Genomic DNA, 27,887 nt, shown 5'->3' with positions numbered 1-27,887 from the left:
ATCTATGAGTTAGACCTACACTCTTTACCCATACTAATCAATGGTATAAATATGAAACACAATTAATTGTAGTCCAAAAAACTTACAAATAGGACACCCCTAAATATAGGATGACCCCAAGCTATTTGAAGGTCGGCCAATAATCCCCATAACTCAACCATTAGATTGTTATGCACTCCTATATTCTTTTGAAAGCAAAGAACCTAGCTCCAAAATCATCCCAAAATATTCTACCACAAGTAGCTTGAAAAGACTCCATGTTTTAGGTCCTAATTTACATTGCTTCCTATGAAACAAATGTTAGACTATCCAACCTAATAATAGGTCTAGTTCCTCCAAATAAACCTCCTATTCAATTTCTCCAAAGATTCATAAACATTATTAGGGAATATCATAGTTTGCCCGATATATGCAGGTGAGGATATCCACACCCACTTTCTTGTTAAAGAAGCTTACACTTCTTTCACACTTCGAAGAAGCTAGAAAATTTGTGCTGCTTAATTCCAACCAAGTGATAATTAGAGTATTCCCACATTAGATGTCTAACATAAAAAAAATGTCAAGTATATTATTGGAATTGGAAGGGAACATTTGCGGTATATTTTTGCTCAAATCAAAATTTAACACAAAGTAAACATATTCACATACTTGATTCTAGTGTTGCAAACTTGCAATTGCAAACAAGTAGTACCAATGAAAGAAGAAAATAAAAAAGCAATCCGAGTTGGCAGTGAAAGGGGTTAATGGCGCAGGAAGATATATGGCTGGTCTGAATCTGAAACTCTTAACTTGACGACGCCTTGGGGCCCAATTAGTTTCTACGTTCCCATTTTTGTTCACTGTTAAATTCTATATGCTATACTTCCAAAGCCTTCCTTCTACAAACACACACACTCACACTCACACTCACACTCTTTTTCTTCTCTCTCTTTCTCTCTCTCTCTCTCTCTCTCTCTCTATATATATATTTTCTTTTCATTTCAAGTAGTTACAAAATCCACTTGCATCGAACGGCGATTCCATCTTTCAAATCTCTCTCTCACACGAACAAGCAAACTGTTCTCTCCTACAACCGTCGCCGATGGCGGTTTCGTCCTCCGACGTGGCGGCGATGTACTCGCTCCTCGCTAATTCCATGAGCGCCGATCACCGCCTTCGCGGCCCTGCTGAGGAGGCTCTCGCTCAGTCCGAGTCCAGGCCCTGCTTCTGCTCCTGCCTCCTTGTACCTCTCTCTCTCTCTCTCTTAGGGTTCCTATGAACTTTGCATTGTGCATTTTGTTTTGTTTTGTTTTGTTTTGAGGTTTTGTTTTTGATTGTTTTGGTGAATGGAACCGTAGGAAGTGATTACCGCGAAGGATTTGGCATCGCAAGGGGATGTGCGCTTGATGGCCACCGTGTATTTCAAGAACAGCATCAATCGCTACTGGCGACACCGCCGCGATTCGCCGTAAGTGCTTGTGTAATTGTATTGCCTTACTTTCTGTTCAGGAAAATCAAAGAAAAAGCTTGTAATGAAAATGCTGCTGAGAGAAATTCGTTTTTTAATTTTGTTTTTATTGCTGGAAAGCTGTTTTTGTGTAAAGTTCAAGCTGAACCAAACATGGTCAGTGTGTGGATTGTAACGTGTTTTCTTTTTTCTTTTTTCTTTCTTACTTCTGTTCAGGGGAATTAGCAATGAGGAGAAAATGCATCTGAGGCAGAAGTTGTTGATGCACTTGAGAGAAGAGAATGTTCAGGTGCTTTTTTCTTTTTGTTAGAAAAAAAAAAACTGCATTATGTGTCTCGGATAGTGCTTGTTAGTGATTTCATACTTGACGGACGTTGTTGGTGTTTCTGTTTAGAGGGTTACCTTGTTACCTCTATCTCAATGCCAAGCTCATTAGTTAACGAATTCGATTGTAGAATTGGTCTCTCTCATTCAGTGATGAGCTGATTGATTAGTAACCCCTCTCTTTAACAAAATCAGTGCTGTTTACTTTGCAAGGAATTCCATTTTGTACTCTCTCCATCTTACTGAACCTTACTAATGTGTGGTTTTAGATACTTTGTCATGGTTTTGATGAGACTTCATGGTAAATGAAAGTCATCCTCTGCCCCTCCCCCCTTTCTGTAGGTTTTTAATATTTTATTGTTATTTATATTTTTACTGGCTATGCTTGTGAATTGTGATAAGCTGTAGATATTAACTTCTTCTATTCCTTTCATTTTTTAAAATGCAGATAGCTCAAATGTTGGCAGTGCTCATCTCCAAAATTGCTCGCATTGATTATCCCAAAGAATGGTACATTGATATATACATTTCTTTGGTGTCCAAGAATATTTACGATGTCTACAATACTGCACTTGAAATTCCTTTACCCCCCTTTTATTTCTCTTTCTTTGTCCGTTTTGTTCACTATTTAGCTGAGAACTCCTATAGGCGTATGTTTTGTATTTATTCAAAAATGATTTTTCTAAATGATTTGTCTATACATTCTTAATATTTGTACAAAAAAATGTTTCAGTTTTCTCTGGGATGAGCACTGTCAACATGTAAGATTATTTTTTGCTGCGTAGATGTTATCAGCTCTATTGTTGTTTGGCGTCTATGCATTCTTCTTCTTTCTGATTTTAAAATTTCTTCTTAAAGCAAGCCCTATATGTTGATATCCTAATTTAATGACTTCTCAGGCCAGACATCTTTTTGGTTTTATCACAACAACTTCAATCAGCAGATGTTCTTGCCTCCCACCGAATCTTTATGATTCTGTTTAGGACCTTAAAGGAGTTGTCCACAAAACGCCTTACTTCGGACCAACGCAACTTTGCAGAGGTGAGGTTCCTTTGTTCTTGTTTCTTTTTCTATTGTTTCTTGCTTAAGCTGTCTCAATTTTTGCCTTTATGCTGTACATTGCAAAGTTAAAAAGCGCCTACTGTCATTATCTGAGTAACACGCAAACCTAAATAATTCTTGTATTTCCTTTTTTTAAAGATAGTCTTCTTTTATCAAAAGAAAAACAGACGTGCTGTCAGCATAATGGAGAGATCTTGGCTACAGATATAGGTCCAAAGTCACACAAATATGCGTACTCATGGTTTTCATATTACGTTTTAACTTATATCTTGTTCTTACAAGGGTAGCGAGGAGGTTCTATTGATGCGTTGTTGGAAACTTAAATATAGGTATTTGAAGTCTCTATGGCTCGTTACAATAAACTTTTGAGGAGGCAGTACCGCCACTCTCCATTATCCACCTTAAAAGGTTGTGTCCCATCTATGTAGTATTTCTTAGATAACTTTAAGGTCTATAGGGGTAGCTTAAACTGCTTATTGTTCTGAAGGGATGTATATCACTCAACTGAGTGTGTTCTTCAATTTTAGGCATATATGCATGGGAGTGTGACTCATTGCTTTATGTAAATCCTTTCTTGAATTTCAACTATTGGTAGTTTCAAGATGACTGTGATAGACTTGGAGAAACTTTTAATAACTCTAATAGAACCTGTAGAAGAGGATGACAAACTAAATTAGAAAAGAGGAATATCAGTACATGATGTGTGGTATTGAATAAAGCCTGAAGGTGCTTGAGTCCAATTCATTGCAATGTGTTGTATATCTTAGTATGACTTTTGGTGTTGAAACCTAGGTGCTCTGTCTATCTCTATCTACCACATTAGCTTGATGAAAACATTCAATGCTGTTGGCAACTTAAGTTTGCAGCTATTCATACTTGCCTGATTGTCTTATGTTTATTGAAGCTTTGCCTGCTGTATCCCATAAATGTTCTTAACCTCTCTTGATCTGTGTGTGTGCGAGGCTGGTTGGTTGGGCGTATATAGATGTGTGTTTTTAGGTGCCCCTTGCCATGTATGTTTACATATTGTTTTACGTGTCTCCTCAACAGTTAGCACTTTGTAAAAGCTGTATAAAAATCATTAAATCTGTGAAACAGATCATAATGTGCATAATTTAATGCCTTGGATATGATTTCAGCTACAAGACTATGTGCTTTTCTTGATTTTTTTTTAAAGTACTTTTGTTGTATTTTAGTGGTTGGATGAGCATTTTTAAATAATTCTATATCCTCCTAATGAATCCTTCTAATAATCCTCCTAATTACTCATAGAAGAAAGTGTTAATGCTTTTTAAGTTCCCGAGGTATTAAATTCTGTTAATTTTTTTTTATTTAATACTTTCTGTTATTAGTAATTAAGAGCATACTTGGCAGTATAGCGGCCGACCCCAAAAATAGTATAGCGGTGTAGCGGTATTGCCGCTACGGTGAAGTATTAATTCCACATATATTATACTAATAGTCCAATACTACACAAATATAAATGCTCAAACAAACACATAATTCCACAATCAATGTCAAATACAAGGAACATATACGAAGGATCCAAAATTAAACACAAATGAACAATGAAATTGTCAAATAGTCAAATACAAGAAGTGAACTAATGAAGAAAATCATCATCATCTCCAGATTCTCCATCAAATTTTAACAAATCTTCTCCCTTACTTTCATCTTCACTTGAACTAATGGTATAGCAGTGTAGCGGGTAGCGGTATTGCAGCTACGCTATGCCACTACCTCCTGCTACCGGCCAACATCGCAGTTGTAGCAGCCGGCCACCGCCACTGTAGCGGTTTAGTGGCCACCACTACTGACAACCTAGATTTGGAGGATATACCATTACTTATTTTAAAAAATGCTGAAGCACTAAAAAAAGCACAATAGGGTTAGGAAGATATGCCATTATATCTAATCTTTGTGCTTCATGATGTATAGAAGAGTGTGTATTCTGGTGTGTAGATGATATCTAGTGGTACTAACTTAGCCAAGGATAATCTAATGTATAAAAACAGAGAATACCTTTACTTTTCTACATGATAGGACCTGGATGAATGATGAGGTATATGTGATATAAGTTGTATTTAGTTCCACCACATTTATCTTTTGTTTGGTGGTATGTTCCTATTTTTTTTAAAACACTAATGGTTGCTGTTATCTAGCCTTATGAAGTGCATATGGTCTAGCATCTAGGCTCTCTTGGGGGTTATATTGTATTCCATTTTATTGTTGTCCCCTAGTTTTATATATCTTCAGCTTTCTGCCTCAAAAATATGCATCTGATTGACATGATTTTTCTAGAATAAGATTACTGTTTAGTAACCTGAGTTTACCCTAAATAATGGAACATTTTCAACCAATTCATTTGGCAGATATCATCCCATTTCTTTGATTATAGCTGGCGTCTTTGGCAAAGTGATGTGCAGACAATATTGCACGGTTTCTCAGCTCTTTCTCAAAGCTATAATTCAAATGCTGAAGATCAGCATAATGAACTTTATCTTACATGCGAGAGATGGTTGTTATGTTCAAAGATAGTACGCCAATTAATTATTTCAGGCTTTCAAAGTGATTCAAAGTGTTTTCAGGTAATTATCTATCCATCTCATGTCTTTATCCTTATGGTGATTTCTGTGTCTTGAGAGTTCAGCACGATATTTCCTTTTCTATTTTTCAAATTAATCAATTCAAAAGTTAAGGTTCTGGGCCTGATATTACTATTTTACAGGAGGTTCGGCCAATCAAGGAAGTCTCACCTGTGCTCTTAAGTGCCATTCAATCATTACTTCCATACTGTGAGATTTCTATTTCTTGTGCATACATTCTTATCCTTGTTTTTAAGTTAGTATGAATAACTATATAATCCAAGTTTGTAAGAATTAGAACATTAAGAATCATTTGTTTCCTAGACTAAGAGTCATTCCATCATGTGTGCTACATAAAATGTAATCCTTAGCTTATCAAGTTACAGTTTTTTAGAATGATAATGTCTAATTTAGACTTTGATCTCTAGTTATGTAACTGGGATTTGGATGATCCAAACATGGTGTGGATAAATATTCATTTAATTCGTGTGCAAACTCGTGGAGGTATATTGGATGATTTATGCCATAGGTTGACATTGAGTCCATACCTCGTTAACTTAGTATTGGATGTACTAAGGCACACCCAAGGGCTAATGCTTTAATGCATGTTTTTTCCATATGCTGGACGATATATTCCTAGTTGGTGAGTCAAGAGGAGTAAATTCTAAACATGAGTTGTTAAGAGATATAATAAAACCATTCATGTGCCTTCATTCAACATCTCACGCTTTTGGAAGAGTTGATTGTGTGACATGGCATCAGATAGAGTTCAATCCTTGCTGCCCTCATTCATCTATTAAACAGAGTTGAATTTAAGCACAAGATAACCAAAAAAAGAGAGTAAAAAATGGGTATAGAATATTTATCCACGCTTCAAAGCCCCAAAAGGATTCTTGCGTAAGGGAGTGTGTTAAAGAGATTGTTGAGATATATAAAACCATTAATATAGCCTCACCCAACAGCTTAAGCTTTTGGGTTGAATTGGTTCTTTACATGGTATCAGAGCCTCGTGTCCCGGGTTCGATCTTCACCGCTTCCACTTTCTTTCAAGTGGAATTTCTTTCTTCGCACAAGTAGGTGGGCCTGTGCATTGTCCACCCTTCAAGCCCGGTGGGCTTTCGTGTGAGCAGGCGTGTTGAGATATATAAAACCATTAATATAGCCTCACCCAACAGCTTAAGCTTTTGGGTTGAATTGGTTCTTTACAGAGATATAATAAGACAATTCACGTGCCTTCACCCAATGGCTTAAGCTTTTGGAAGATTTGGTTGTGTGACATGAGTTGAGGAGAGAAGCTTTGGAGTCAGAGAGTTTTCGGTTAAGTAGGAGTATGGCGGAGTATATGGAATACAAGGTAAGACACAAGTTAGCAATGTTTTGGGGTTGAAAATTTGGTATCACATCATTCATAAATTGAATGATTCAGTTATGTTGAACCGATCTTATGCAGTGATGGGGAGATTGATAGGGATGCCACTCATAGGAGTCAAGCTTGCTGGATGAAACGGAGAAATGTGTTGGGCATAATTTGTGATTGCAAAATGCCTATCATTCAAAGGAAATTTGTCCCCAACATCTACAAGACCAGCAATGCTCTATGGTAGTGGATGTTGGGTAGTGAAGTGTCAACCTAAAAAAGTAAATAAATATAGCAAAGAAAAGAATACCAAGGTGGATGAGTGGATTAAGAAGGAAGGATAAGATTAGGAGGGTTATCCTTAAAATGATATTTTTGTAAAGCACAATGAGTATCATACAATGACTGTCTTCTGTTTAATCCATAGCAATGGCTTTGTAAACTTTGTATATCTAGCATATGGCACGATGTTTATGTGTTTCTTAATCTATCTTGAGCTTTCTGTGCCCAGGATTGTAGTACATTGGTTCTTGTTTTCCCCTTTTTCTCCGTGTAATAAACAGTTGCTATATGCTATGTAGCAAGATGCCATGCTAAAAATTGAACCCTTAACTGTTAATATGCTATATGCTATGTAGCAAGATATTTTTCTTGTGCATAGAATGTTACTTATTTGTTCCTTGTAGTCTTATATGACTTTTTTCTTTTCTGCAGATTCGTCTTTTCAAAAGCAGTATCCTAAATTTTGGGACTTTGTAAGGAGGGCATGTGTCAAATTGATGAAAATTTTAGTTGCCTTTCAGGGAAGACATCCTTACTCATTTGGTGATAAATTTGTGCTTTCATCAGTCACGGACTTCTGTTTGAATAAGATAACAGATCCTGAGCCATATCTATTTTCGTTTGAACAATTTCTCATTCAATGTATGGTGATGATTAAGAATATTCTGGAATGTAAGGAATACAAGCCAACTCTTACTGGTCGGGTAATGGATGAAAATGGAGTTACATTGGAGCAGATGAAGAAAAATATTTCCAGTGCAGTTGGTGGCATTTTAACTTCCCTTCTGCCCAATGAACGGATAGTCCTCTTGTGTAATGTATTAATAACAAGGTATTCACTTTGGAGCTCCTTCTTAGCTTGCATATTTTACGTGTATTTGTCATGTTTTCTCAGCAGAATGAGGTCTAAAGATGTGCCATATGTTTATACGTTAGTTTTATGGAAATAGAGTCAATGAAAAAAAAAGAGGTATGCTAGAACATATGAAAAATATCTTGATTGTATATGTAAAGAATCAATTTAACTCAAAAGCTTAAGTTGGTGGGGGAGGGCCTTTTTTAATGGTTTATATTATTCTCTAATATACCCCCTCACTCAAGAGCCCTTTGGGCTTGAAGCGTGGATATTGCACAAGCCTTATTTTTTGGTTTACCTTGTGCTTATTTAATTCTACTATAAAGTGGTGGGGAGGGGGATTGAACTTGTGAATCTCGTGGACTACTGAAGTTCTGATATCATGTAAAGAACCAATTCAACCCAAAAACTTAAACTGGTGGATGCGAGCCTTTTTTAATGGTTTATATTATTCTCTAACAGTATCTTATAATAGTTTAGAATATCTTATATGATCTCTTAAAGAATAGTTTCCTTATTGCTTCATATTTCACAGTTTAGACAAAGCCAAGGTTATTGTTGTAAATAATTGTATTTATTTATTTCCATCTAGAATCTTTTTTGGGCTTAGTCCATTAGGTTATAGTCTCTTTAAATAGAGAGCAATTGTACAGATGTATAGACAATTTTATCAATAAGATTATCTTTTTTTTCAACTTGGTATCAGCGCTCTCGATTCTGAGGGCTCTGCTTTTGCTTTCGCGACTGCTGTCTTCAAAGCGGACCCCTATTTGCTTGCCTCTCACAGCCATCAAGCCGCCATCGGAATTTTTTTTTTCGGGACCTTTTTTGGACCGAGAGGATCTTTGTTTGACTTTTTTTTCTATTGTTCATCGGTACTGTTCATTGTGCGCATTGCTCACGCAGTACTGTTCACGCGCACTGTTCATCGGGTACTGTTCACGCAAAAAAAAGATTTTCCAGGACAGAACTACTCGGTTTTGTCTTCTCTTTCCAGATCTGTGTTTTCTCTTCTGTCAGACATCATTTGGATTTGCGTTTGTGTGATTTTCACCTCATTATGGCGGGTTCAAATGGTGCATCTTCGGAATTTATTTCTATTCGCCGAGATGAGTTGGAACGGATTCGGACTATGCTTGATTCTCTAAGTAAGCCATCTAGTACTAGAGTTGAGCAGAATCACAAGATGGGTTATGAAGAGGAGAGTCCTTCAGTTGATAAAGGACAATATTAGCGGTTAGTTGGGAGACTGATATATTTGGCTCATACTAGACCAGATCTTGCTTACGCTGTCAGTATTGTAAGTCAGTTCATGCATAATCCAAAAGAAAAACACATGCAGCCAGTGGAGAGAATTCTTCAGTATCTTAAAGCTACTCCTGGTAAAGGACTGTTGTTTCGGCGTATGGCAATCTCTCTTTAGAAGTTTATACCGATGCTGATTATTTTGGATCCGTAACTGATCGTCGATCTACCACTGGTTATTGTATGTTTCTTTGTGGTAACCTAGTGACATGGAGGAGTAAGAAGCACGACGTGGTTGCCAAATCGAGTGCTGAGGCTGAATTTCGAGCTATGGCTCAAGGCGTTTGTGAATTAATGTGGCTGAGAATTATACTTGGTGATCTTAAAATAAGATGTGAAGGACCTATGAAGCTGTTTTGTGCTAATAAGTCCGCCATTTGTATAGCTCATAATCCAGTTCAACATGATCGGACTAAGCACATTGAGGCCGACCGCCATTTTATCAAAGAGAAGCTTGATAGCGGGTTGATCACCACTCTATACATCCCTTCTGGACGTCAATTAGCTGATATTCTGACAAAGGGACTTCTCTCAGAAAGGTTTCAAGAGCTTACTAGCAAGCTGAGAATGATAAATATCTATTCCTCAGCTTGAGGGGGAGTGTTGTAAATAATTGTATTTGTTTATTTATTTATTTCCATTCTATAATCTTCTTTGGGCTTAGCCCATTAGGTTATTTAGTCTCTTTAAATAGAGAGCAATTGTACAGATGTATAGACAATTTTATCAATAATATTATCTCTTTTCTCAACTGTTGTCATACTCTCTACTTTAATATTCGTAAGGTAAACTCACTGTCCTATTTGTGTATATTGGTGACATCTCTAGCTGAGAAACAAATCCATAAGGAAAAATTAACAACCAAATTTGAAATGAAAGATCTTGGAAGGCTAAAGTACTTACTTGGAATTGAAGTTTCCTACTCCAAGCAAGGTATTTTTCTTTGTTAAAGGAAGTATTCCCTTGACCTTCTCAAAAAGTTCAAAATGCTGGAGTGTAAGGCTAGTAGTGTACTCAATAAGGAGAATCACATAATGGGAAATGATGAAGAGAGTCCCATGGTTGATAAAGCCCAATATCAGAGATCAGTAGGGAAATTGATATACTTGGCACATACCAAACCAGATCTAGCCTATGAAGTCAGTATTGTTAGCCAATTCATCATGCATGACTTGATGGTAAGACGCTTACGGCCATTGGACTGAAACTTACAATACATTGAAACACACCTGGAAGAGGATTACTATTTAGAAAGGGTGGAAATCTATCCATGGAAGTGTATACAAATGCTGATTATGTAGGTTCAGTTATTTATAGAAGGTCAGTATATGGTTATTGTATTTTTCTGTAGGAATAAGAAACAAAACGTGGTTGCCCAGCCAAGAGCAGAGGCTGAGTTTTTAGCTATGTCACAAGGAGTTTTTGTTATTATGGATGAAGATATATTAGATGACCTTGGAAAAAAGTATGAAGAAACTGTTTTGTGACAACAAATCAGCCATTTTGCACATAATTGAGCTCAGCATGAGTGGACAAAACAAGGGGAAGTTGGATAGTGGTCTGATAACCATAGCATGTTCCTTCGGGATATCAGTTGGCTGATGCATTATCTATGGGACTACCTATTGAGAGGTTTGAGGATCTTACTGACAAGTTGGAAAAGATAGATATCCAATTACGAGCTTGAGGGGGAGTGTTGTAACATTCCCACGTCCTCTAAAACATAATATTCCCTGTAATTATTGTAAAATATTCTATTGTTAGGAAAGATTATTAGTTAGCATCGATTTAACGTTATTTTAGGCAAGTAATTATTTAGCTAGCTCTACATATTAGAATGCCATGTACTTTTGCACCCTTCAGAAATAATAATAGTGAGTCCTTTTTCATTCAAGTCTGGCAGTATGTTTGCAAATAATTGACTGAGTAGATATCTTAGTGTTAATGTAGCTTTTGAAATCCACTGATTATGAGAGATCAAATTAGACTTTCCATTTTCTTATATTTTGGACGCTGATGAACTGCTGAGACTTCAGCTATATGATTGTTATTTACTTCAAAACGTAATTATATTTCTCCTAATTTTTATGCTCTCTTTTGCCTTTATCATCCCACAGGTATTTTGTTCTGACAGCAAGTGATTTAGAGGAGTGGTACCGTAATCCTGAGTCTTTTCATCATGAGCAGGATATGGTTCAGTGGACAGAAAAATTGAGGCCATGTGCTGAAGCTTTGTACATCGTATTGTTTGAAAATAATAGTCAAGTAGGTGGCATTCAAACATCACAGGTTATCAAGTATTTTCTCTTGTTATCATTGACTATAAATTAAAATAAATGTATGATCATGGTTGTTATTTTAGCTGCTAGGTCCTGTTGTGGTTTCTCTTCTTCAAGAGACTATGAATAATTGCTCAACTTCAGTAACAGAAATTACTCCTGCATTGCTTCTTAAAGATGCTGCTTATGGTGCTGCTGCTTATGTTTATTATGAACTCTCAAACTACCTGAGCTTTAAAGACTGGTGAGTCCAAAGCTACTATTCTATGTATAATATCTGGTTACTTTGGATGTTTAGGTAAGTTATCCATATCTGGATGCTATTATTTCTGGAAAAAAAAATGAAGATCATGGTAGTTTTGTTGTGTATTTTATTTATTAGTTGTTTCTCAATTATGTCTGGGCTTTGCTCATACAAATTTCTTCCTACTGGGGGGGGGGGGGGGGGCGCTCACAGCAGCCGTTTCTATGCACCTTCCATTCATTTACACAAGTAAAGAAAAGGAACTCCTAAAAACTAGGCAGTGTAGGAGAGTTGTCCATTCGCTTTGCATGTCCAAAATACTGATTCCATTAAAAAGTCCATCTGCTGAACACCAAAGAGAAACCATGAAAATGAATCTATCAGGTGAGGATACATCTTCGAAGATGCAGGCATTCCTTTCTTACAACAAAAACCACAAACTAGAGTTGTCCAATCTCTTTGCATGTCCGAAATACCGATTCCATTTAAAAATCCATCTACTGAACACCAAAGAGTAATCATGAATACGATTCTATCAGGTGAGGATACATCCTTGAAGATGTGGGCATTCCTTTCTGACCACAAACCACAAAATCCCATAAACAACATATTGCCACAAGATTTTATTTACCTTCTTACCAAACCCTTGAAAACAAATGTGTAGAATCTGATCCAACGAACTACGACATTCCCAAAGCTCACCAAAATTACCAAAACCTTCCAAAGGAATCACCCAACTGGGGCAGTGGAAAAATAAATGAGGCACTGTTTCAGACTCAGATCTGCACATGACACATATCACGAGAGAGAGCTATGTGTGTCCTTCTAACCTGCAACATTTTTTTAGTGTTAACTTATTTTATGGTTTAGATTTATGTCTCTTTAATGACAGTATGGCAAAGTTCAACCCTTCTTTTGTTAGGCTTTAACTGGAGTACAAAATGCTCTGACAATTTGTTCGAAAACATTTATTTGCAGGTTTAATGGTGCTTTATCGCTCGAACTCTCAAATGAACATCCAAATTTGCGTATCATTCATCGAAAAGTTGCTGTAATTTTGGGGCAGTGGGTTTCTGAGGTATATAATTATTGAAAAGAAGTTTCTGTATATTGATATTGAATAATTTACATGAGTGAGTATTTATACAAGAAAAAATCGCTAAGAATGACTAAGCGATGACTAATCAATCCTAATCACAATCAATTCTAATCAATCACAATCAATCCTAATCAATCAAAATCAATCCTAATTAATAGGAAATAAAAACGGAAACATGTTTGGATTCTGATTTTCTACACTCCCCCTCAAGTTGGGAGGTAAATATTGATCATTCCCAACTTGCCAATCAAGTCTTCGAATGCTGGACGGTGTAGGCCCTTGGTAAGGATATCTGCCGTTTGCTCTTTGGTTGGAACATATATCAAACGCACACTTCCATCATCTAATTTTTCTTTGATGAAGTGACGATCAACTTTCACGTGCTTTGTTCGATCATGATGCACAGGATTTTGAGCAATGCTAACAGCTGCCTTGTTGTCACAATATAGTTTTATTGGTAGGGAATATGAAATCTTCAACTCTTGAAGAAGTCTTCTCAACCAGATTCCTTCACAAACTCCATGAGATAAAGCTCGAAATTCTGCTTCAGCACTACTTCTTGCAACCACTGTTTGTTTTTTGCTTCTCCAAGTAACAAGATTTCCCCACACATAGGTGCAATAGCCTGAGGTAGATCTCCTGTCTACTGATGAGCCTGCCCAATCTGCATCAGTGTAGATTTCAATTGTCCTTTTATACCCCTTTTTAAAGAATAATCCTCTTCCTGGAGTATTCTTGAGGTATCTAAGCACCCTATAGACTGCACTAAGATGCTTCTCCTTGGGTGAGTGCATGAATTGACTAATCATACTCACCGCAAAGGCAATGTCAGGACGCGTATGAGATAAGTAGATTAGTTTACCAACCAATCGCTGATATTGTTCTTTATCCACCTCATTCCCATCTTCAATACCTAACTTGGTATTAGGTTCCACAGGTGTCTCAGCAGGTTTACACCCTAACATTCCTGTTTCCAACAAAAGATCTAGAACATATTTTTTTTGTGTTAGAGTGATGCCTGTTTTGCTCCTAGCAACTTCCATACCAAGGAAATATTTGAGAGTGCCAAGGTCTTTGAGTTCAAATTGAGCTGCTAGAAATTTCTTCAAGGTGTTCAATTCCTCAATATCATCACCTGTAAGAATTATATCATCTACGTATACAATAAGAATAGCAATTTTACCATCCTTAGAGTGTTTGTGGAAGAGAGTATGATCAGTCTGTGCTTGAATGAAGCCTCTTCTTTTGACTGCTTGTGTGAATTTGTCGAACCATTCTCTGGGAGACTGTTTCAATCCATATAGAGACTTTTTTAGTTTACACACTGATCCATTTCCCTTTTCAAAACCAGGTGGAGGATCCATATAGACTTCTTCATGTAAGTCACCATTTAGGAATGCATTCTTCACATCTAACTGTTGCAGAGGCCAATCTAGATTGGCAGCAAGAGATAAGAGAACTCGGATGGTATTGACTTTAGCAACCGGAGCAAAAGTCTCATGATAATCTATCCCATGAGTCTGAGTGAAACCCTTTGCAACCAATCTTGCCTTGTATCTTTTGATGCTATTATCTGCATTGAATTTTATTGTAAACACCCATTTGCATCCTACTGCCTGTTTTCCTTTGGGTAGGGTCACTATCTCCCAAGTTCCATTTCTTTTTAAAGCATTCATTTCTTCAAAGACAGCATCCCTCCATTTTTGATCATTGAGAGCCTCATGTATATTTCTCGGTATCTTTGTACTATCCAACATAGTATTGAAAGCACGAAACCCTGGGGACAACTTTCCATATGAAATATGATTAGAAATAGGATGAGTAGTACAAGATCGAGTACCTTTTCTGAGAGCAATGGGCAAGTGTAGATCATTTTCACCATGACACTCAAGTATTGGGGTGCTGGAACTAGAACATGGTTCAGAATCCTGGCAGTGTAGAGGCTCTGGGTTATTCACACTTTGAGGAGTCTTTCGCCTGCTATAAACTTGTCCCCATTTTGAGGAGGCTCCTGATGGTGAGGATTCTGTAGCTCCCCCTGTTTCCAAAATTAGAGGTAATACCGTGGCATCAGTAGGTTCCCATGACTGATCTTCATCTACTCCTATCTCCCCCTGAAGAGAAGTCGAGGGGAAGAAAGGGTCATTTTCAGAAAAAGTGACATCCATAGAGACAAAGACCTTACGAAGAGAGGGTGAATAACATTTATAGTCACGTTGAGTAGGAGAATAACCAATAAAGACACACTGGAGAGACTTAGGATCAAGCTTAGACCGTTGATGGGAGGGAATATGGACAAATGCAACGCAACCAAATAACTTGAGAGGTAAGGAGGAGACACCTCGGAAGGAAGGGAAGATACGAACAAGACTAGAAAGAGGAGACTGAAATTTCAGAATGCGAGATGGCATTCGATTTATCAGATACGAGGCAGTGAGAACTGCCTCTCCCCAAAGATATTTAGGAACACTCGTGGTAAACATAAGAGCCCGAGCAACTTCAAGGAGATGTCGGTTTTTTCTTTCCGCAACTCCGTTTTGTTGGGGTGTGTCAGGACACGAGCTTTGGTGAAGGATGCCATGTTGGGAAAGATATTCTCCAAGAATAGAGTTCAAATACTCTTTGCCATTATCTGTACGAAGAATTTGTATAGCAACTTGGAATTGAGTTTGAACCATGGCATGAAATTTTTTAAACACGGATGCAGCATCAGACTTATCCTTTAGAAGATACACCCAACAGACTCGAGAATGGTCATCAATGAAGGTAATGAACCATCGAGTACCTGAAATATTTTTAACACGGGCTGGACCCCATATGTCACTATGAATTAAGGAAAATGGGGAAGAGTCATGGTGAACTTTAGAAGGATAATGAGCACGAGTATGCTTGGCAAGTTGACAAATATCACAAGAAAACAAACTTGGACTTTTATGAATAAATAAGTTTGGCAACAACTTCTGAAGATAAATAAAATTTGGATGGCCTAGCCTACGATGCCACATCATAACATCATTACATGAATCAAAAGGAAACATAGAGTTTTTTTCTACGAAAACAGCTTCATGAGTCACATCCTCCTCAAAGTAGTAAAGTCCACCATCCTCTCTAGCACTGCCAATCATCCTCTCCGAGTCCTGTTCCTGAAAAACACAACCATGTGGAAAGAATTTAGCAAAGCAATGCAACTCAGAGGAGAGCTTGCTAATAGAAATGAGATTACAAGTCAGAGAAGGAACATAAAGAACTGATGTCAAAGTAATCAGCTCAGAAAGTTTAATGGTTCCGTGTCCCGCAATCTGGGAAAAACTGCCATCGGCGATCTTGACCCGAGAAGGTTCAGAATATGGAGTGTATGAACAAAACAAGCCAAGATTACCTGTCATATGATCAGAGGCTCCAGAATCAAGGATCCAATGATTTTGACTATCAACATGGAAAGTTGTACCTTGCTGGACCGCATGACTAGTGGCCTTAGGAGGTTGAGTCAAAAGTCTCTGAAGTTGTTCAAACTTAGTCTTGCTAAGAAAGACACCATCAGAGTAAGAGGAAGAGTGTTTTGAGGAAGCCATGAATAGAAAGAGAAGGGTTGACCGTTGATGAAAAATCAAGTTTTGTAAATTTTTGATCTGACCTCTGGAACAGGAAGGGGAGAAGCCGGCGAGAAGGTCTGTGCAAGTCGCGGCAGAAAAAGACGTTGGGAAGGCGGCGCGTGGAGCTCACGCGCCGGAAACTGGCCGCGCGTGTGACGGCGCGTGCGGCGGTTGACGGCGATGGGTCCAGCGGCGGTCGACTTGTCGGATCCTTCTGAGTCGAATGGTCACCTCACTTTCTTGATCGGAGGTCAGTAGACTAGGTTTCTGTGTTGGACAGATTCAAGGAGGTGTTTGACGGTGATGGAAGTGTTGGATGGTTATTTCAGATTTGAATTAGGGTAGGAACGAACCCGCTCTGATACCATATTGAAAAGAAGTTTCTGTATATTGATATTGAATAATTTACATGAGTGAGTATTTATACAAGAAAAAATCGCTAAGCGATGACTAATCAATCCTAATCACAATCAATTCTAATCAATCACAATCAATCCTAATCAATCAAAATCAATCCTAATTAATAGGAAATAAAAACGGAAACATGTTTGGATTCTGATTTTCTACAATAATATATCGAGTTGCTTTGTGAATAAACTTCCAAATTTTCGTAGTTCAATTTTACTGAAGATTTAATGAAGTGCTTTATTCCACATCCTAATTATTGTGAAATTCAAACCCTATACCCCGGTTAAATAATTTTGGTGTAGGTGTAGTAAAGGTTTATGATAGTAAAATAACTCATTATTCTCGTATTCTGTCTAAAACCTTCAAATAAGGAACAATTCATTTGTATTTACTATATTGTGGCTTTTCTAACCTTCACAGATTAAAGATGATACAAAAAGGCCTGTATACTGTGCTTTAATCAGATTGTTACAGGGCAAAGATTTATCTGTCCGGGTATGTTGCATACCCATGTAATTCCTATTAGATTTACTCATGTTTCTCTGCTGGTTTAACATATTTGTTCCTCATTATCATTGTTTCAAATTAACCGTGTGCATAATTTTTTTCTAGCTGGCAGCCTGTCGATCCCTATGCTTAAATGTTGAAGATGCAAACTTTTCAGAGAGGGAGTTTGTTGATCTTCTTCCTATCTGTTGGGACTCATGTTTCAACCTGTTCGAGGAAGTTCAGGAATTTGACTCAAAGGTAAAATATACTGCTAGCAACTTTTTGTGTCTTTATAGAAAAATAAATTCTTTTGGACCATGCTTTGACCAGGTGTAAACTGGGGTATAGAAGGGGAGTAATTTTCCTGGGTTGGGAGTTTAAAATTCATTGAAGGGGAAGGATGATACAAACCAAGGGGAAGAATTGCTATAAAGTGGGTCATATTCAATAATAGACCTGGCCTGTCATGTGGCCCGACTAAAAAAGCCTGCAGTGCAATATGGCAAGGAATTTTCAAGTGTAGTTGTGGTGGAAGCAGGGTGTTGTATACTATACTATATCTCATAATAAGTAGGGTTGTAAAATCTCAGCAACAATGTGGATTAGTGTCTATTGGGATTAGGGTTTGAGTGCTGAGTGGCTATTCCTTAAAATCTTCATTGATCATTTTTAACTTTCTGTGTTGCCCTTGTATGGATGTAGCGTGTAGGTTTATAGTTCACTTTAGGTCAAGCCATGTTAAATTCTGTTTCCATTTCTCTTAACCCTACTTTCTTGCGCATCTGGTTACAACAAATTAATCCTTGCTTTAAATGGATATACTGAAAAGTTGGTTTTTGGTAGATCCCAATGGCATTGGTTGATCCATGTTGCTGTGTGCTGAACCCAGCTAGTGGCATAAGGCATAGATGTATTGCTGACTGTTTTACCCACTTCAGCAGTGCAATTAACAAGTTAGATGGCTGGGCTTTTGGGGATTCTATTTTACAGTTACGAATTAGTTGCTAAAGGCTAGTGCCTTGTCTAAGCAATTGAGATATGTGCCTCACTTAAGGGACAGCACCTCAACCTTGTCTAAGTGCCTTTGGCTACACTGGTTATTAATAACTACGGCTGGTGGAAGACTTGGTTGTGCATTACATTTTATTCTGTGGAACAGAAATGTGTCTGCATACAGCTGGGTATCTATTCTTTAGGCAGTCTTTTAAATTTTTCTATTTGTAGTAGACTTGTCTATAATTAAATGAAGGCTGGCAAAAACAAATATATATTGTGTAAATTATATCTGAATCTGAATTTACTTTCAACATTTGGTCCTATTAGTAAAATGTAATTCATATTGTTCTTTAAATGTTTCTTCAGGTTCAGGTTTTGAATTTGATCTCTATCCTTATTGGACATGTTAGTGAAGTTATTCCATTTGCAAACAAGTTGGTGCAATTTTTTCAGAAGGTAACTTAATAATAATCCCGTCTTCATTTGTTTTATGTACAAAGGTTTCTGCATTTAATACTTGATTAGGTTCAAAAGAAAATATGTGTATTTAGTTTTTTATTTCAGTAAATTGTGAATTGGTTTCTTTATTAGAAAAATGTATGGCATGAGTACTTAAATTACAACAACTCATGAGTGGTACTCTGATATGTAACAATTGATTATTTAACTTCTTGTCACATATAACATGGATAAGCTATTCAGAAGGAATTCTGGGTTGGTTTAATATGTACGTCATGGTTATCAAATCAGGAAGGGATTGTGAATTGGAAGGTCTCTTTTCCAAATCATGAATCAAAATGTATCTTGAATTGTAAGACTCAATGATCAATAATAAAAAATTGCACAAAATACATTTTTCCCAAAGGACCTGATCCGGTTAAAAGGTGTGACTTGGCTGTGCAAAAATTATGCCTGGCAGATGAACCGCGATTACAATGATTTGAAGTGATTCCAGCATGATTAGGTGTGATCCTGGTCCCAAAACGATTCTCTGCATTCTGTATCAGCAGCTTGCTGAAGCATATGAAATCGCGGTTCATGCGATTCTGACTACCATAATGTACATAGCTACATGAATCTAGGCAAGAAAATTTTCCAAGTAGTAAGATTGATTTTATTTAATTTTATGATTCAATTAATTCTGGCTTAACCTGAATCACTTACCAAGGAGGTAGAATAATTGGTTTTAGATTGGGGAATAAACATAAATCTATTAACATATTAATCACATTCTTGTTTGATTTTTACCCAGTAAGTTATAATGATAGTATAGCAGAGCAGCTGTACTTAAGCTTAAAGCTTATAAAATTTGAATTTGTCTTACTTCTCTATTACTTTTGTTATGGCAAGGTCTGGGAGGAATCTTCTGGTGAAAGTCTGCTGCAGATTCAGCTTCTTGTTGCTTTGAGAAACTTTGTGGTTGCACTTGGTTACCAGTCACCCATTTGCTACAACATACTACTGCCAATTCTAGAGAATGGAATTGATATTAATAGTCCTGACGAACTCAATCTTCTGGAAGATAGTATGCTGGTAATCCTGCTGTCTCCTTTTTTACTAATTAGATCCCTACTATTTTTGTGAGTGAATATTTCATGAAAACTCAACTGCATAACCTTTCAGTTATGGGAGGCCACACTTTCCCAAGCCCCATCAATGGTGCCTCAATTGTTATCATATTTTTCACGCCTTGTGGAAATTATGGAAAGAAACTTTGACCACTTGCAGGTTAGACTTAGCTCTATAAATTTTTTTAATTAACTCATGGTCCTTCTATTCAAGAAAAAGATAGTGTCTGCATTAATTACACTAGGATGAAGTAGTCATTTGAAAGTTTCAGTGTGCATGACTGTTGGAGTGCAACAACTATAATAAATGTACTTGTGTTTACATTGCATACAATATTTGAATTAATGACTATAAATTCCTTCTATTTCTAGTTCCCCTGCCTGCCACCTCTTACTCTACCTTCTAATATTTTAAGATCATCAGTTCATATGTAAGTATTGGTTGCAGAGTATAGTTGAGTCTCTGGCATTGTGAACTGAATTGATAAGATTAAAGACACTAACAGGTGAACTGTTCCTGGATATGTACTAAAAAAGGGACTTAGGAAGTCAAATCAATGTAGTTTTCTTTCATTTAGTTTGCAGACAACCGACCTGTTATCATGTTTGTGCTATGCAACACGAAAAAGTGCAATCATTCAGTTCTTGATTTGATTGAGGGGTATAAAAATTTTAGGTGATGGCATCTCTGCTTCTTTGTGCTGTATTTATCGGCTTGACAATTTTGTTGGGCTTATGACTATTACTGATACATATTCTTGCTGGTTTAATTAGTCCCACCCTTAACTGACAGTTGTTGTTGACATTATTTTAATATCTTTGTTACATTTTTATATTCATTCTCTTTATCTGAAGTACAGGTTGCAGTAAACATCATTGAAGATTACATAATTTTGGGTGGAAATGACTTTCTGAGCATGCATGCTACAAATATTGCTAAAATTCTTGATTTAATTATCGGAAATGTCAATGATAAAGGTCTACTTTCAATTCTTCCTGTCATTGATATCTTAATACAGGTATGCTATTCCCAAGTTGTCAATTGTTATTTCAAACGTTATTAGAGTATATTGTAAGCTTTAGCTTAGCTTAGCTAACTGGTGCATTTTGTCTGTTATAGTCCTGAATGTATAGGATTATTATCTTCCTTTCTGTTTATAGTCTGTTAGCCTTATTGTTTCTGTTCAGTTAGTATTCAGTGCTCTATAAATAGAGCTTCTCTTACATTCTTCGTTAGAAATATTACAAGAATACAATGGCTCTCTCATCTTTTCTCTCCTTTCTCTCTCCTCTCAAATTCTGACATGGTATCAGAGCTCTCTTTTTGAGGGCCCGATCCATTTCTTCTTTCATCCATGGCTTCCACAACTAACTCTTCAGCTGAAAATCGTAGTAGCAGTAATCAAAATGGTGAGAATCGAAGCACTCGAAGTGAAACGATGGAGAACAAAGCACCATCGCTCTTCAACTATCAGATCTCGGTGAAACTCACCGAAGATAACTACCTATTTTGGAATCAAATCGTTGAACCTGTTATTACGTCTCATCAGCTTCACAAATTTTTGGTGAATCCAAAAATTCCGCTGCAATTTCTAACAGAAAACGATTGCAAGAATGACGCTGTGAATCCAGAGTTTCAAGAATGGCTCATGCAAGATCAAATGTTGCTGACATGGTTACTTTCGACTATTTCAGAGTCAGTGGTGAATGAAATTCTAGGAGTGAAGCACTCACATGAGGCTTGGGATCAAATTCCCAAAATGTTTCATGAAAAAATGAAATCGAAGACTAGGCAACTCAGATCTGAGCTTCGATTGATCAAGAAAGGTGCGAAATCAGTCTCTGAATACCTTTCACGGATTAAGTCTCTGTGTAATTCGTTAAAGGCGATTCAAACTCTTGTCTCTGAAGAAGATCACATTGATTACATTCTCGAAGGTTTGCCTTCAGAATATAATTCATTTGTTCTCAACGTACAGAGTTGAGAAAAGGCGTGTAGTCTCGCTGATCTTGCTATTGATCTAATGGCTTATGAACAGCTATTACTGAAGCAAAGTGAGAGTCTAATAACAGATCCAGTCTTTGTGAATCTTGCTCAGACACAAAAACGCACTTAACCAGGTGCTCTGTTCACCTCTGTTTCTTCGAACGAAGAACAGAGCATGAACCAGATGAACCAGACGCCTGTTTCTCTCATTCAAGGTCATTCCGATGGTGCGAACCTATGATGCACCGACACTTCAAAAAACTTGAAGTGTCGTGTCCGACACTCCAACACGCATTGCAGAGACTCAAAAAAGGGCTCAAAGATTGCGTTGCGTTTTTAGTTCCAACTATTAGATTCGTTGGATTACGATTACGATTTTATTGAGTTTAATATAAATATTTGTAATATTTTATGTTTCTTTAGAAAATTAATGGGTAGTATAAGTTTAGCTCCATTTTTTTGTTAAATTATTGAATATTAAATATAATATAAACTACATAAATTAAAAATATTATTTAATATCAAAACGTGTCCTAACGTGTCGAAGTCTAATCTTTTTCAAAACTAACATGTGACAGTGTCATGTCGTATCGTGTCATGTGTCCTGTGTCGGTGTCAATGCAACATAGGTGCTAACAGAGTTCGTGGAAGATCTGGAGGACGTCCAAACAGAGGAAGAGGACGTGGAACACCTGCAAATGTGTATTGTCAACTATGGTACAAGTACGGACATGACGTTCATTCATGCTGGTACAGGTTCTCGACGAGAGTTTCGTTCCAATGCTTCCTCCTCCTTCAGGAAATGCTCCAGCTCAAATTCTGATAAACGTCATGGTGAATTGTATTAAGTATGAACTACTGGGAATTTCGGTATATCATTCCTCCTGTTAAGAAAATTATAAGTTTAGGGTGAAGATGGAAAAGAGAAAAAAGATGGCTAACAGTAATAACACTGAATATATTATTGATAGGATGTATATCAATACAATACCCTAACCTAATACTCCTATTTATACTACTAAGTACTAATATTACTAGTACAAGCTCAAGCCCATTAACAATAAGACTAAGTACCTAATGACCTAATATCTTCTTAGACCTCAGTTTTTCCCCCCAAGCTTTTATTTGAATTTGGATTAGGTGCTTTTGTTGGTCCTAGCTTAACTAGCGTCTTATGGGTTAGCTTGCTAAGCTTCTGGGTCATTAGGCATTTTTGTTTTTGGACCATTATGATCATTTAGGATGCTTAACAGTAATTTATTTTAAATCACCCGTTCATGGATCTAATATCAATTTGGGTAAATTTTTTAAGGTAAAAAACCTTTTTTTTCTTCAAAAAATAACTTCCAAAGAAGTAATATTTTAACTTCTGAAAAAGCACAAAAAAGTTGTTCTTAATGCACACCTAACTTCTGAGAAAGCACAAAAAAGTTGTTCTTAATGCACACCTAATTAAATTACTATGTTATATGGCTTTACTTAAAAAGTTTACGCCACTAAGTTTTTTGAATTACTTCTTGGTTTTTTTTTTTTTTTTTGATGGACAATTACTTCTTGGTTTTTAAGTCAATAGGTAAGTTCTTTGTTTTGATTGAGCAGAATATTCTATTTTGGTATTCATAAGTTCCTGTGCTACTTTTTAAGGCAGGATTATTCTGTACTTTTTTTTTTTTAAATTCTCAAACAATATATTTATTTGATTTTGCATCTTTACAGTGTTTTCCCATGGAAGTGCCGCCGCTTATTAGCAGTACTTTACAAGTAAGTCTAGTTATATGCTTATAAGATATATAGTAAACAAACTTCATAGGGCACGACTAAAATTTCATAGTTGATAATCTAGAGACATGTTTTGAAACACTTATTTTTCTTGTCTTCAGAAATTAATTGTAATATGTTTGAGTGGAGGAGATGACCGTGATCCTTCTAAAACATCTGTTAAAGCATCCTCTGCTGCCATCCTGGCAAGGCTTTTGGTGATGAATACGAATTCACTTGCCCAATTAGCATCAGATCCATCAACTTCCATACTGCTTCAGACAGCATCTATCCCAGTTCAAGAAAATATACTTCTTTGTCTGGTTGACATTTGGGTGGACAAGGTTGGTTTGGTTACGCTTTAGAGATAGTGGGTGTTTGGTTCTAAATATATTGCATATTTTTATCTTGTCTGTGATTGGACAAGGCTGTGAATTGCATTATTTAATACACAGCTGCTTTTGATGTATGTATTAGTGTCTGAAGTATATATAATTCTGGAAGTGTCATGGCCTACTTTAGGTTCACTATTCTGCTGCATTTGTTACATTTACTTTTTTAATTTCTTGTACACCACCATGAGAAGGGGGTGGAAGCAATGTTGTCAAAATCGCAATTTTTCATTAGGATGGGACAGAGGTTTACAATCCAGAACACATAGAGGATCTTGTGAGTTGTGTGTGACCTTATGCATTTTCAGTTTAAGTTTAATTACATGTTAGCTGTAATTTAATGGTTATTTTACATTTCTCTGTTATTTTATATATGCACATGTTTGTTTGAATATAAATTTGTATTTTAAGTTAGATCTTAGTATCCGTTGACGTTGGTGGATGGACAGGAAAATGTTTGGCCATGACAGGAAGAAGTTATATGATGCCCCTGTCGAAATATGTTGTAGGATGTTGCACCATTTCTTAAAATCAATATCTGATTACGTTTTTAGTCAGTAGTTAGTTCTAGATGTGTGCTTATCATTTTGGCCTATTTAATATGTTGTATCTTTTCTTTATTGTGAATTTTTGTAATTTTTCCAGGTAGATAATGTTTCTTCCATCCAGAAGAAGACAATTGGCTTAGCCCTCTCAATAATTCTGACATTAAGACTGTCTCAAGTACTTGACAAACTTGATCAAATTTTGAGGTACTAATACCTTTGAATATTAAGCATATTTGCAAATAAGGAGCAAATGACCCCTATATGTTCTGTTGTGCAGTGTTTGCACTAGTGTGATTCTGGGCAGAAACAATGACGTAACTGAGGAAGAGTCCAGGTTAGCTTTTTGTACTTATAATATAATCTGTTTTTTCCTTCTTCTTTTTCTTTTCATATATAGTAGTTGAGACTTGGACTGAATCTTGATCAGGTTCTACCTTTTTAATCTCTTATATGAGGATATATATTACTCTACCTATTTCCAGCTACCTCTGTTCTGAAGTCAACTCACCGATTTAGAAACTATAAACGGGTTGTCCCTGGTTTTAAATGGCATTTGGTCATGTTTTACAAACATCATAATTCATGTCTGTTGTCAATGTCAATAACAGTGGGGACATGAGCTCCAGTACCTCTCCTGATGAGGGCACTATTCCTAGTAAAGAACTCAGAAAAAGACAGGTAAGAGATTTATTTTTACTAAATCAAATTTCCATTTTGGAATGATGTATGATTGTATAAATAACAAATGAGGCTATGCATTTTTTATTTTGTCTCTAGATCAAATTTTCGGACCGAATCAATCAGCTGTCACTTGAGGACTCTGTGAGAGAAAACTTACAAACATGTGCTGCTATTCATGGAGAATCGTTTAATGCTGCAATGAGCAGTATGCATCCATCTGCATTTGCACAATTGAAGGAGGCATTAAAGATGCCTTAACTGGATGTTTGTAGAATTCTTGTGATCTGGCGATGCTATGTGCAGCTCTGTTCTTCTGTTCATAGATTGATACCTCCAATATAGGGTATATTTCCTTCTTTTTATGTGATCTACTTGGCTTTTCTATTTTGTTTTTTGTCCCGCACTCCCATCTTTTCTGTATATCCCCTCCCCAACCCGCAAAAAAAACAAAAATAAAATAAAATTCCGGATGTGTTAGGTTTTCTGGAATCAGTATATAGGACGTTCCCTAATTTCATTAGCCCAATAGTGATACAAGGTTGATGACAGGATCACAGTCATACCGAATAACTTTCAAATCATAGGCCTTATAAGCTGTAACTTCGAAAACAATAGGGATGAATTTGTTGGATAGTAAAGCATGAGCCAATGTTCTGCATTTAGGTGTGCACTCATGATGGTAATGAAAAAACTGTTTGAAAGGATTACGTCATTTTCATCTTTCCAATTTCTACTTTTTCTTCTCTCCCTTGCTTCTATTTCCCGTTGTAATTTTATCTGGGTAAAGGCATTTGTGTCTATTGAAATTACTGTTGATTATATTCTTTGGGAAATTGCTTTTATGGATAATTGTAATTGATGAGTTTTTTTACTTAGTTGCATCTAACGTGTTTATAATCTCTATTTTCAGGGTAATATTGAAACTTGTTCCTTGGACTGGTGGTTTTTGACACTCAAAATTATTTACAGGTCATGTTCCCCCCCCCACATTAAAATCATTTTCATTTGTCTGTGCCCGTTGGCAGCGTGAAACTCTGTAAATAGGATGCTGTTCCTTTATTATATATAAAAAAGGGGTAGCATCGAGTCCAGTGTTCATTTACTTTGCTGAAAATGGCAGGAAATACGTAGTGTTGTTGTGTAGATGCTGTTTTTGGACACATTGATGTGCAGTGCAAATTTTACCGGAATTTCTTTGAATTGCAAGTTTATCGCTTGGGCAATGTTGTATGCACATTATCGTGCATTTTTCACAGCCAACCAATCGTCACCATTCTAACACCCTCCTTTTATTTTTTCTCGTGTATATACCATTTTCGATTATGCTGTAATGGTAGAATGTCTGTTACTTCAAACAAAGTGATAAGTTGATGTAAATAATTAAAATGATAAGTGGCTAACTACATGGTTAATTTTACTGTTTGGGGTTGCAATTAAATTTGGTTAATTCAAGTGTGGGAAATATGAAAAATGGTTTAAAAATCATTACAATATTCGAGTATATTTAGAATCGGCTAATGGATTTAAGCCAAATCGTAATTGATAAATCAGTTATTTTCTTCATTTGGATCGAAGCTTAACCTTTTCTTTAATTGATTTACACTCTTATGAACTCAGATCTTGAACATGCAAGATCAAAAGATGCAGAATCTTAACATGCAAGATGAGAAGATGAGAGAAAACCAACACGGAATTAAATGTGACTTCTGTATTATGATTGAATCAGTTAACAGAAGAGTATTTATATATAAAGAGTTCTAAGGAAGGAATTAAAGAACTAAAGAATGGTTCTAACTAACAGAATTAACAAAAGTAACTAACTAATTAAGTTACATTGAGTTGGGCCCAAGTCAGATTTCAATGGCAACACCCACCCCCAAGGTTGGGCTGGGTTGTGGATGTCAAGAAGCCCAAGTTTGCCAATCAAAGCATTGAACGGTGAAGGCAATAACAGTTTGGTGAAGACGTCAGCAATCTGGGCATGGGTAGAAATCGGCAAGAGATGAATTAACCCGGATTGAATCTTCTCGCGAACGATATGACAGTTCAGCTCAATGTGCTGGGATCGTTCATGGAATACTGGGTTGTAAGAGAGATGAATTGCAGAAAGATTATCACAGAAAAGCGTAAATGGTTTTGGTCGTGGAATAGCTAAGTCTTGTAAAAAAAACGACAACCATTGAAGTTCACAGGTGATGGAGGCCAAGGCACGATACTCTGCTTTTGTAGATGAACGAGAAACAATTGTTTGCTTCTTTGATCTCCAAGAGATGAGTGAAGTGCCAAGAAAGATACAGAAGCCAGAACTGACCTTCGAGTATCGGGACAGCATGCCCAATCTGCATCAGCATATCCATTGAGTTGTAGAGAAGAATTAGCAGGAAAGAACAATCCTTTGGAAGGAGAATTCTTCAAGTACTTGAGAACTCGATGGGCAGCTGCAAGATGGACATCAGTAGGAGCAGCCAAAAATTGGCTGAGTTGATGAACACTGAAGCTAATATCCAGGAAAGTGGTTGTCAGATATAATAGTCTCCCAATAAGTCTTCTATACGGTGAAGCATCTGGAAGTAAGGTGCCCACATCACGGCTCAATTTGATCGAAGAATCCATGGGAGAAGGAGCTG

General features: G+C 36.7%; 1 protein-coding gene across 2 annotated transcripts; it reads left to right on the top strand.

Annotated features, from left to right (window-relative positions):
• Positions 1-766: 766 nt before the first annotated feature.
• LOC133309641 (uncharacterized) lies at positions 767-26,581 on the top strand. 2 transcript variants are annotated; one of them, XM_061510435.1, is made up of 24 exons: positions 767-1,222; positions 1,338-1,447; positions 1,664-1,736; positions 2,220-2,281; positions 2,671-2,812; positions 5,206-5,421; positions 5,562-5,628; positions 7,490-7,889; positions 11,336-11,483; positions 11,581-11,741; positions 12,720-12,819; positions 17,262-17,336; positions 17,454-17,588; positions 18,693-18,782; positions 19,677-19,859; positions 19,950-20,054; positions 20,755-20,913; positions 23,598-23,642; positions 23,762-23,983; positions 24,677-24,783; positions 24,857-24,913; positions 25,188-25,257; positions 25,357-25,603; positions 26,171-26,581. In XM_061510435.1, the coding sequence occupies exons 1-23, from the start codon at positions 1,082-1,084 to the stop codon at positions 25,516-25,518; spliced, it is 3,030 nt and encodes a 1,009-aa protein (XP_061366419.1). In that variant the 5' UTR covers positions 767-1,081; the 3' UTR covers positions 25,519-25,603; positions 26,171-26,581. The 2 variants fall into 2 exon arrangements, with proteins under 2 accessions (XP_061366419.1, XP_061366420.1); XM_061510436.1 differs by lacking the exons at positions 767-1,222; positions 1,338-1,447 and having other exon boundaries at positions 1,679-1,736; positions 2,676-2,812.
• The last annotated feature ends 1,306 nt before the right edge of the window (positions 26,582-27,887 follow it).

This window comes from Gastrolobium bilobum, unplaced genomic scaffold (assembly GCF_033153095.1).
Source record: "Gastrolobium bilobum isolate Gb01-03AN ecotype WA unplaced genomic scaffold, APGP_CSIRO_Gbil_v1 utg9061, whole genome shotgun sequence".
In the NCBI taxonomy this organism is placed as follows: domain Eukaryota; kingdom Viridiplantae; phylum Streptophyta; class Magnoliopsida; order Fabales; family Fabaceae; genus Gastrolobium; species Gastrolobium bilobum.
This window is presented reverse-complemented; position numbering and strand designations above follow the sequence as displayed.

Bases quoted from the DNA above. Each gene is read 5' to 3' on its own strand.
- LOC133309641 (XM_061510435.1), top strand. From the start codon at position 1,082: ATGGCGGTTTCGTCCTCCGACGTGGCGGCGATGTACTCGCTCCTCGCT. The intron at 11,742-12,719 runs GTGAGTCCAAAG...ATTTATTTGCAG, and splicing joins TACCTGAGCTTTAAAGACTG to GTTTAATGGTGCTTTATCGC. The intron at 25,258-25,356 runs GTAAGAGATTTA...TTTTGTCTCTAG, and splicing joins AAGAACTCAGAAAAAGACAG to ATCAAATTTTCGGACCGAAT.